Here is a 10,992-nt window from a genome sequence, read left to right as displayed (position 1 = left end):
GCTGTGCATGCAAACCGCCATCTCCCGAGCTGGCCATCCGGACTTCGAGCCGCAGCACTTCAGCACCCTACTACCCGCACTGCATGCCCTGGGAGTACAACCGCCTCAGGTACTACTGCCGTACTGCTGCCGTACGTAGAACCTGCTGCAAGTTTTGTGCTCATGTGTACGTGCTGCTGTGTCTGCGTGGGAGGGCGCAAATCTTTTTACGGGCCCCCCAACACACCGTGTATCCTGGACCGTGTGTTCTTGTCTCGTTAGTGCGGCTGGGTTTACCTAGCAACAGCAGCCGCAGGAGCAGCGGCAGCAGCAGCAGTAGCAGCAGCAGCTGTATATCCCAAGCGGGTTAGGAACTTTTGCGCCGTTGAAGAGGGTTCGAGAGGACAGACTAACTGGAAGCCCCTCGCACGCACACAGGCTCTGTGTGGCACCGCTGTTTGCTTTCCATTTCTTTTCCTCCGCCTGTTACCACCTTACTCCGTTGTAAGGTTATTTATATCATGTAACAGCAAGTCCTGTAGCGCACCGTTCCTTTCCTCCCCTTTCCTCGCCCCCGGCCGACTCCTCTCTCCCCAAGCTTCACTCCTTCCCCCCCCCCCGTCCCCCTCCTCTCAGGAATGGCTCAACAGACTGATGCTAGCCATGTACCGGTGCTGGGAGCGATTTAGTGTCACCCACTGGAGCAGTATGTTGCCCGCCCTAGTGCTGCTGGAGGTGGGGGCAAGCGAGCGTGAATGAGGGAAGAGGAAGGGGAAGGAGGAGGGGGAGGCGCGGCAAGAATTTGGGCTGGAAAGGGCGATAAAAAAGAGGCGACGCGTAGCTGGGACATACAAAATATAGGGGGGAAGCTGAAGTGGGAGTTGGGTACATTCTTGTTGGCGTCGGTTTAGTGAAGTCTCACACCCAATCATTGAGCCTCCTTCGCTTCTGTCCCCTTACGATTGGGCCTACTCCCTCCCCGCGCTATCCAACCCCGCAGGCTGAGGCCCCGCGTGAGTGGCTCCAACGGCTTGAGGACGTGCTGGCGCCCCGCCTGGCTGACTGCAGCGCCCTGCAGCTTCTTACGCTGCTGGTGGCCCTCACCAAGCTGAAGAGGATGGGGATGGAGGCCACGCAGGCAGCAGCACCGGCGGAACCAGGGGCAGCCACCTCGACCTCTGCCACTGTCGACATGACCGTTGCCGCTGCGGCCCCCTCTAGCAAAGGAGTAGCACCTGGCAGTAGTGGACGTGTGGTCCAGAGTGGTGGCGGCGCTGCTGAGGCTGAGGCTGTGGCGGCCAGGGGTGTAGCAGCCACGACGTCGAATCCCAGCACCCGCCCGATCGGGAACTCCGCCGCCGCCAACGTGCGGGGAGCCGGCACTGCTGCTGTTGCTGCTGCTGCAGCAGCCGGGTCATCATCCCGACAGCTTCAGCAGCGGAGCGGTGGCAGCGGCGGTGATGCGGATGACAGCAGCAGCCGGCCGTCAACAGCTGCCGCCGCCGCAGCCCCAGCGACAATTCCGCCGGGGTTGCTCTCCGGCCCTGCAGCCAGCCTTGACTCTGCCGCAACCTCCACCAGCAGCAGTGGCAGCAACAGCAGTATGCTTCTCAGTCTAGACCGACTTCACAATCTTCGCACGGCTCGCTGGCGGCAGCGGCGATTGGCCGGGCTGGTGGAGGCGGAGTTGCTGCCCACTGGCGGCTGGTTGGCCGCCTGGTGGGCCGCCAGCGGGTCGCTGCTGCGCCGGATGAGGTACGCCCCTAGCGAGCTGCTGCTGACCGCCAGCTGGCTCGTGAGCCTAAAGATGAGGCCGCCGTCGGAGTGGCTGGAGGTGGGTGGGTTGGCGGGGTCAAGGTTGGCATGGGGCCGGGTGAGTAGGTCCCTGTGTGTGGGGGGGGAGGGGGGGAGGGGGTGTTTGCTGATTTTTAATGTTTGCTACTAGTGGTGCTACCGGTGGTTTCCCTTTCTGTGGGCGATTGAACTGGAGGCGTGAATGGGTTGGCTGCCCGGTTGTGGTGTTGCCTGCAGAGGGTGAGTGCATGGTAGGAGATGCCGGGTGCAGGGACAAAAGGGGGGAAGGAGGAGGAAGGAGGGTGCGTGCGCATTGGGCGATTTCCTGCCAGGCCGTTCAGATTGTGGCGTGGCATGTAGTGCAGTGCACGGACAGTGCCCAATAGGAGCCAGTCCAGTCCCTGACCCCGTGTTTCTATCGGGCCTAAAGGCACTAAATGAGCTTGCAGCGGCAGCTGCCGCGAATTTCTGCTGCCTGCCTGCCATTGGCATAGTGTTTGCTACAACTCGTCGTGGTGGCATGGACACCGGGATGGATGACTCTGTGGTTGTAAGGGTCCCTCAAACCTGAACACACCATCGCGGAGGCTATTCGCGGGCAGTACCCTATCCCCCTATTTTCCTGCTTCCTTGCCGGCCCCAGGCCAGCATCAAGGTCAGCCAAAGCTACTCCAAAGTGATGGCACCGGGGGAGCAGATGCAGCTGGCGGCGGCTCTGCTGCCACTGGCGGGGCGGGGGGCCAGCATCGTGGCCACGAGCCACACGCGGAGGACGCAGCCTCAGCCGCCACCTTCAGTTCAGGCATCGCCGCCTCCACCGGCGCCTGCTGCTGCGGCGGCTGCGGAGGGTACGGCGGCGGAGGGTACGGCACCGGGGGTGGCACTCGGTGCATCAGCTGGTGGTACAGAAGACCCGGCGGCAGGGCCCACATGGGCAGGGGGATTGGGGACGGCGGCACGGACACGCTCGGGGCGGAGGCGAAGGCGGGGCAAGGGTGGGACAGGGGCAGGGGCAGCAGAGGTTCAGTAAGCGGCACTCATTAGGGAAACCGGAGCTAACTGGGATGCACAGGGGTAGCCATGTCCCCTTGTCGGAATGGGCGAGACGGGGTACCGCTGCTGCTGGATATCCTCCAGTGTGTGACGTCTAAGCGGCGGCAGTCTCCAGGTTGGTTCTCCAGGTTGGGGTGGTGGCTGCTGCTGCTGCGGCTGCTGCTTGCAGTAGGTGAGCTTGCAGTAGGTGAGCTTGCAGTAGGTGAGCTTGCAGTAGGTGAGCTTGCAGTAGGTGAGCTTGCAGTAGGTGAGCTTGCAGTAGGTGAGCTTGCAGTAGGTGAGAACGCACTCGAGGCTTGCGGAGGACCTCCAGGTGGGGGTGCTGGTGGTGGGATGAAATCGGACTGGGGTTCGTTGGAGACGATTAAGGGGAGAACATGAAGGTACGGTGCCCGAGGCGGTGGCGGCATTGGAATATTGTGCCCCCCTGGCTGTGTCAGCCAAATATCGCGGGTGTTAGCTTTGCACTCTCCCGCCCGCCTTCTCTCCCTCCTTGCGCTTTGCACTCCACTAGGGCAAGCCCAGTTAAATCTTGTGGCGTTTTCTGGTGCGTGCTTTGTCGCGATGGGGCCGTTTGGGAGTAGGGGCATGCGCCTGTCCAGGCTGCTGTGTGCGCATGTCCGTAACACGCTGTTCCCCAATCCCATATGTGCCACCAGCACTTGCGTTTACACTTTGTTTTTGTGGAAATCGTTTACCAGATGTCCAACCAGACCTCCAGCTGTGTTTACCCACCTACCGGGGGCCCGACCCATGCATCCAACCGTCAGGACAGTGCGACTGCTTTTTGCTCTTTTCCATGCCGTGTTGTTCAACACTGGCGTGGTCCGGCCACCAATCAGATTTACGTTTTCAGTTATTCTCAGAAAGGACCGAATAGTTGGGCGTTGGGCCTGTACTCGCCGACGTCGGTCTGACTGTGCAGGCGATCATAACTGCAACTCCGCTGCACGCACCTGCACATCATACCTAGTGTTTATCCGCCAGGCGGTGGCTGCTGAGGGGGATCGGACCCTAGTGCGGCTACAGCACCACCGTCACCATCACAAGTCGCCGGCTGCTCTTACCCTGGGAAAATCCGCAAGGACGACAATCAGCAGCACTGGCAGCAGCAGCAGCAGCAGCAGTGAGAAGAAACTACTATTCACTGCAACTGCCAGAACCCTCCTCAGAGCCCGGGCGTCCTGGCTAACAAGTCACACGCCGTCGTCCGGCCGGCCTTCCGGCCTTCCATTCGCCAGTTATGTTGACAGGATCACACACTTTTCTCAGCAGTCCTCAAGCACCCACTTGCCCCCCTGCGCACCAGCTCCCACATCAGCACCACAAAACCACATGCGTCTGCAGCAACGTGCCGCGACCATAGATCCCCGCACAGACCCTACTTTGTGCTCCTGTCAGCCGTTAAACCGCCGCCGCGGCTCCGGGGGGACTTCCGGTGGGGCGGGGCCCGTCAGTCACCCTCACGGTACATCCTCCCGCCACCAGCACCAGCCCCAAATACCTGCCCTCCATCGCCCAGGAAACCCAATCTCGGATACCGCCCCTGCCCCTTAGCCCTGGCCTTCTTAGCAGTGCACTCGTCCCCGAGCGGGTCCAGACCTCCGTCCCCCCCCCCCATGTAGCCCCATGGGCGACTCCCGGTGAGGCCTACCCCAACAAAGAACCCAAAGTGCCCACTGAGACTCGGGGCTGCCGCCACACAGAGCCATTTATTTCCCTCTGCAGCCAAGCTCCCAGTTTTAGCTCCCTGTCAATGTTCAGTCCTGCACACCGCCCTCCTCCTCCAGCTTGCGCCGCTCCTCCTCGCGCATCATCTCCAAGATAGCCCGCTGCGTGCGCCGCTCCAGTTTGTCCAACTTCGGTTGCACGTCCCGTTTGAGGTCCCAATTAGCTTTCTTTGGGGCTATGTTGACCAGCAGCTCCTGTAGGAGTGAGGCGAGCCGAGGGAGTTGAGGAGGACATGAGGCAGCCACGGGGGGCAGTGGGAAGTGATGGGGAGGATGGCTGTGTATGTGGACAAAGGAAGTCCGGGGAAAGAGCTTAACAGGTATTTGCGCGGATGGTTGAAGGGAGCGGATCTAACAGGAAAAGGGAAACATCATCATAAAGCTAGATTAGGTAGCCCCACTTCATGAAGACTGGAAGCACCAAGAGATGGGTTGAGAGGCCGAAGTGTAACCTCATGAACCGAACCATGGGACTATTTCGAAGCAGCTCTCAACCAGCAACCACTCGAAGAAAGACGTCCTTTTTGATTTGGGCGTGCACGGATTTCTGCCGTGCACGTGTAATTCTTCTTTTACACACCCAAACGCCCAAGTGCGCACGACTCTGCCCTCACTAAGGCATATAACGGAACTCGCGTAAGGTGCCAGATGCTTTTGCGCCCGAGAAAGCAATGCGGTGGCAGAATCCTCGCACGCAGCATGCGTGGGGGTTGGGTGGTGAGTGATGGCCCGCTTCTTCACTTCCAGTGAACCGCCCGCATTCTCCATTCACCCCTCCGTTCATGAACCATGCAACGCGTTCATGCGGGGATTGGGAAGAACCCCCCCCCCTGCCAGGGACACACCCCTATCCATCGGCAGCACGTACCTCCTGAGGCAGATCCTCTGGTTTCGTTTCAACGACAGGTTCCTGGAATTTGGGGGGTTGCGCTGCTGCAACCCGCTCGTGGTCTATCCGCTTGGTGTCCTGGACTGCGTAGTTCCGGAACTTAAGGACGGGTTTCTCTGGCTCCGGCTCAGCCGTGTCATGCTGTTGTGACGCATCTGCTTCATCCGGTGCCGAGGCCTGGGCTGCCGCTCGCAGGGCCTTCAGCCTTTCGCGCCGGGCGAGGGCGTCCTCCATCGGTCAACCCCTCCGCCACTCCAGACAACTTCGCTGCTTGAATTACTGAGAAGAGATTCACGTATACAAAATACGTTGCCACCTGAATGAAGGAGCCTGCTGGACAGGTGAATTCCACAGAATGAGCTAGTTATATAATTAGTACCAAAAACCAGTACCTTTTGGAATCGGTCAAACACGGCAGCGCGGCAAGCTTTTCGGTTAATCAGTTCATCAAGAACGAAGCGTGAAACATTTTGCGGAGAACTTCGCTGATGAAACTAAATTCGGGAACGAAAGGTCATGATGGATGATGCTATCGTCTGAAAGGTTTGGTGAGGTCATACGGAAGTACGGCAAGTACTAGAAGCTTTTGCTTTGCTGTCCCAGGAATATTTGCTTAACAGTTTCGTGCATTGGTCGCCCCGTGTGTTAAAGTTCTTGGCGTTCTTTATACTAAGGAAACACCTTCAATAGCTTTTTGGTTAAATCACAATAACATCCGTGCACGCTAAGGAACGGGACCTTTTGGGGCCTGGCCCAGTTTGCTCAAAAAATCAATCAGTGCTAACAGTAACTGCTCGATCACTTTACCACAGCTGTGTCTTCGCGCGACGGTCTGCCCAACCGTGCTGTGCGTGAACACTACTCCAACGGGCGTGTCACTGGCGCACTGCGATGACGCTGCGGCTTTTCCTCGCGTCAATAGCACTCCTTGGACTGCTCCTGGCGCAGCACGCAATAGCTGCACGGGGCGGACGGGACTTCTACAGCATCCTCGGGGTCGCACGGGACGCCGACGATGCCACAATCAAGAAGGCATACCGCAAACAGGCGCTCAAATGGCACCCGGATCGGAACCCTGAGAACAAGGAGAAAGCGGAGGAACGCTTCCGCGACATAGCAGCTGCGTACGAGGCCCTCTCTGACCCCCAAAAGCGCCGAGTCTACGACCAGGTAGGCTGGCCGCCCAACGAATAAAAGATGTTTCGCGGGATACGTCTCTCTCCGACGTCACATCCCTCTATATGAAGCATGTCAATGCTGTTCGGCATGTGGGGCACGATTGATTGGGGTATCAGCTGGTGGCGGGATGGGGCACTTGCAACCATATTTCATGTACGTGATGGATGCGCTCGTAGCACTCATCCTGACGGTCCCTGTCCAGCGCTTTGCTCACTGGCGCTGCTGTATTCTTAGCGTCAGCGGTGTATGAGCTGCGCCGGTGGCTGCTGCAATGCAATGCAATGCAATGCAGTTCGGCGAGGAGGGCCTCAAGGGGGGCGATGGCGGCGGTCCGGGCGGGCGTCCCGGCGGCCCAGGGGGCTTTCAGGCGCACTTTGGGGTGAGTGAGTGGGTTGGTGCCATCCAGTGGGCTGGTGGAATGAGGTTTCCTGTGGGGTGATGGGTCGCTGTGTGCTGCCTGTATGGCCTCGCCATCGCGTTCTCCCACAGGGTGCAGTGTCACCTAGTGCCAGCTCACAGTGGCCGTCACAGTGACCGTTTCTCGGTGTTTTTTTCCTAAGGGTGGATATCGCACGTGGAGGGTTCAGCAGCGATGAAGCACGAAGCTGGATAAGCCGCCGTTCAGTTCATCATTCCGTACCGTACCTTCCGTATCTTCCTGCACTTCCGTACCAGCGGGTATCGGGAGATCCAAACCCTGCCTACCTGCCCACCTGCAGCTCCTCCTGTCCGCCCCCCCCCCTCCAAGGGCCCTAGGGTGACGCAAACCGAACCGCATTCCCAATTCAAACCTTCCTATCTGCCCCCCCCCGCCCTACAGGGTGGAGATCCCTTCGAAATGTTCAACATGTTCTTCGGGAGGGGAGCTGCAGGGGGCGGCGGCATGGGGGGAGGCGGTGGCGGAGCTCGCGTGCACTTCAATATGGGCGGCATGGGCGGCGGCATGGGCGGTGGCATGGGCGGCGGAATGGGCGGCGGTCGGGGTGGTGGTCAGCCCATGTACGACAGTGATCCGTATGTACAGCAGCTGGACGGATCCAGCTTGCCGCCCGACACGAACTGGGTTTGGATTGTGGAATTCTACGCCCCCTGGTGCGTGGGTGGGTGGTAGTGCGAGCAGGGCCCCTGGGAGGTGTGTGTGTGTGTGTGGCGGTGTAGCAGACCTTCTTGGTCTAGTTGAGGGGTTCAACTTGAAGCGGTGAAGTGATCTCTGGGCGGGCGGGCGGGTGTGTCGCAACCCTCTTTCCCCGCTCCCCCCGCTCTAGCTCCGGAACCACCCGCGACCCTCTCGAGCCCCATCATTCCAGGGTCTGCCCGGTATCCAGTTCTCCCCGCAATCCACATGACCCCGCGTCATGCTGCCCAGGTTCCTCTTGTTTGTTTGTTCGTATGTATGTATGTATACTTGTGCGCAGGTGCGGCCACTGCAAGCAGCTCGCTCCTCAATGGTCCAAGGCTGCCGCCAGTCTCAAGGGCGTCGTACGAGTCGGTGCCGTCAACTGCGACGAGCGACAGCAGGCGTGTCAGGCACAAGGCCTAAAGGGCTACCCAACAATCAAGGCCTTCGTTCCGAGCGGCGGCGCCGCCGCACCAAGCGTCCGCGAGTACAACGGCGAGCGCTCCGCCAAGGCAATCTCCGATTGGGCCCTCGGCTTGGTGCCCAGTCGCGTGGTGCGAATCTCGGACGAGAAGTCGCTGGATAAGCTGTTGCTAGCGCAGTGCAGCGGCAAGAGCAAAGGCAAGGATGCAGCGGCTTGGAATGTGTGCGTCCTGCTGATCAGCAACAAGAGCGAAACGCCCGCTCTGTACCGGGCGTTGTCTGTGGCGTACGGCGGCAAAGTGGCCTTTGGGGAGCTGAATGCCGCCGCCAGCAGCGGCAAGGCCGCCGCTGCGGCGGCTGCGGTGGCGGCGAAGCTTGGCGTGGACTTGGCCGCGGAGCGCGAGGGCAGCGGTAAGCTGCCGCTGCTGCTGTCGATCTGCAACGGCGACGTTGCGGTGGCGGAGCGGTACGGCGGGCAGCTAAAATCGGAGCCGCTGGGCCGCCACCTTGAGTCGTACGCTGCGGGCAAGAAGTGCGCCAAGGCCGTGCGGCTTGACGCCAACACGGATTTGTCGGGTCTCTCGACGCGACAGCTGAAAGACCTACTGCAAGCTAAGGGGCTGGAATGCAGGGGTTGTGCGGAGAAGGACGAATTGGTACGGCGGCTTCGGGACTACGTGACATCTGGTGTGTAATGCGGCGGCTGATGCGGACAGGGAGGTTAACTCTCACAACGTATGCGATGATGCGGTCCGATTGAGCGTTGTCTGGGGGGGGGGCGGGAGGCGGGAGGCGAATCGGTATATGGTTCTGATCAGGGAGTGGGCTGCCGTGCGGTGTTGTTTGGTCATGGTCGGTCTTTCGAGGTTAAGGGGGAAGTGGCTCCCTGGAGGGGTAATTGGAATGCCGGATGGTGTTGTACGGCTGAGAGTTGGCTGCATTGCGCGTGAATGGTCAATAATCTCGAAGGAGGGGGGACGAGAAGAGGGAGGAAGGGAGTGGGCGAAGTGGCGGGGTCTGCGCGCGTGGTTTCATTCGCCGGGCAAGAGATCGGGATCGAGGTGCGAGAGGGGAGGTAGCGTGTGAAGGGGGCAGCCCCAGTGAAGGCGCGGCGGTGGCGGTGCTGCCACTAGTAGTTGCTGCGGGCAGAGGCTGATGGCGATGTGGCTGTGTGTCTCCGAAGAATCTCTCAGAATGCTTCATACGCCGCTAGGTCACCAGACACGGTGCATGAGGAGGGCTCGTGGTGACGGAGTGGAGCCGGACGCACGGACTCTACTACTACTTTCCCGCTCTGCGACAGCTGTATAACTTGAGCTCGATGTTGCACTTTGTTTCCCTGCTATTTCCCTGCTTGCAATGTAGAGGGATCGAGGTAATGGGTCGAACCAAGAGGAAATAAACTAGTTTTCAGAGTCAGGATCTATCTATTGATTACGTGGAATAAGTGGAATACGGGGAATGCCGGTTTCTGGGCAGATGGACATTCGAATGCCCCGTTCACAGCATCTACCCAGCCGCCCTCTCTCACACACTCAGCTCCCCCCCAGCTCCCCCGACGCCAGTGAGCCTCCCGTGCACTCGTGTAGCAGCAGTTTGGGTAACACAGCTCATGCACCCCCCCCTCCCTAGCGTGCAGCTGTCAGGAGCCAAGAGGGCGCCACCACCACCACCGCCCCACACACACGCGTGGATTAACACCGGCGGGGCCCTACCCTACCTATCTCTGTCGGAACACCACCAATAGAAAAAGGAAAAATGGATCCCAGAATTGGTTCAGAACATATCGCGGATGTCGTAATGGTGGATGGTTACCCCAGCTTCATGTACGCGGTCCAAACAACAAACCCGGAAGTTCATAACCGCCGTAGCTGCATTACGGGTATTACGTCCTTCCCGGTCACCTACATCGTGTCCTGAAGCACGTCACAAACGGCCAACAGTTGGAAGCGAATTCCAACTGTGGTGGGGTGAGGTGCGGGTTAGGTAACAGCAGCACGGGGAAAGACGGGGGATGCTTTTGCCTGCCCCCTGCAGCCATCCCGCAGCCAACCTTTAAAGGCCATCATGGTGCGAACATTGATTCCATTCAAGAAGAATCCCGAATCCCAAGACACCCCCTCGTATGTACGTATGTATGTATGTACGTATGTACGTACGCTCCAATGCACACACACACACCGACACGCACGCAAAACTATGTCCTTCTCTACCCCCCAGCGACACACAGCAACACACCATGGACCCAACGTCCTCCTCCACCGCCACATCCCCCCCTCCTCCACCGCCTCCCTCCCCCCCTCACCACCAGCAAGGTGGGTAATGCTATGCAACCTCCTCCCGCTGTATGGGGCCGATGTAGGCCGCTGCATACTCTTACCGGCCTGACGGGCCCCGGGGCCCAACCGGGCCCAGTGCTACCGGAATGATAACTGTCTACCGCTGTGCCGACGGCGACACACCGGACGTGGAGACCGATACGCAGTCCGTCCCACCAAATGGAGGCACACGAATCTGCTGTTTGTTCGTTGTGGCTGTGGTAATGGTTCTGGCGGTAGTGCTAGCGCTCCAGGGGCGGTGCGAGGCGGTGATTCCGCCCATACTGCCGCCACTGCCGCCACCGCCTCATCCTCGATACACCAACAACCAGTGGCATATGTACGGCTAATACATTTACAGTTAAAATACAGGTAAGGAAGCAAAGAATATCGAGCTTGGTACAGGACAGCACAACTACTGAATTGGAAGTACGGCAATCGGTTAAGAATGACGGTTAGTACGTATGTTACGGCGTTTTGTAGGGAGGATTTGGCACCACCACCACCACC

General features: G+C 59.4%; 3 protein-coding genes across 3 annotated transcripts in view; 2 read left to right on the top strand and 1 right to left on the bottom strand.

The window, feature by feature from the left end:
• The window catches only part of VOLCADRAFT_88336 (uncharacterized protein), a gene marked incomplete at both ends in the record, with an annotated part of 19,820 nt that extends 15,347 nt beyond the window's left edge, over positions 1–4,473 (top strand). The window contains 7 exons of the mRNA XM_002948034.1: positions 616–714; positions 980–1,813; positions 2,011–2,013; positions 2,417–2,636; positions 3,341–3,373; positions 4,102–4,264; positions 4,452–4,473. Coding sequence (XP_002948080.1) covers positions 616–714; positions 980–1,813; positions 2,011–2,013; positions 2,417–2,636; positions 3,341–3,373; positions 4,102–4,264; positions 4,452–4,473 — 1,374 coding nt within the window. The remainder of the gene's footprint in view (positions 1–615; positions 715–979; positions 1,814–2,010; positions 2,014–2,416; positions 2,637–3,340; positions 3,374–4,101; positions 4,265–4,451) is intronic.
• A 113-nt stretch (positions 4,474–4,586) lies between these two features.
• VOLCADRAFT_116633 (uncharacterized protein) lies at positions 4,587–5,679 on the bottom strand (the record flags this gene model as incomplete). The annotated part of the gene is made up of 2 exons (XM_002947884.1): positions 4,587–4,751; positions 5,425–5,679. 2 exons carry the CDS (start codon positions 5,677–5,679, stop codon positions 4,587–4,589), a joined length of 420 nt encoding a protein of 139 aa, XP_002947930.1.
• Positions 5,680–6,336: 657 nt separating this feature from the next.
• dnj3 (molecular chaperone) lies at positions 6,337–8,859 on the top strand (the record flags this gene model as incomplete). The annotated part of the gene is made up of 4 exons (XM_002948033.1): positions 6,337–6,615; positions 6,917–7,003; positions 7,445–7,716; positions 8,040–8,859. 4 exons carry the CDS (start codon positions 6,337–6,339, stop codon positions 8,857–8,859), a joined length of 1,458 nt encoding a protein of 485 aa, XP_002948079.1.
• Positions 8,860–10,992: the final 2,133 nt, after the last annotated feature.

The sequence above is a fragment of the Volvox carteri genome (genome assembly GCF_000143455.1).
Source record: "Volvox carteri f. nagariensis unplaced genomic scaffold VOLCAscaffold_8, whole genome shotgun sequence".
Lineage (NCBI taxonomy): Eukaryota > Viridiplantae > Chlorophyta > Chlorophyceae > Chlamydomonadales > Volvocaceae > Volvox > Volvox carteri.
This window is presented reverse-complemented; position numbering and strand designations above follow the sequence as displayed.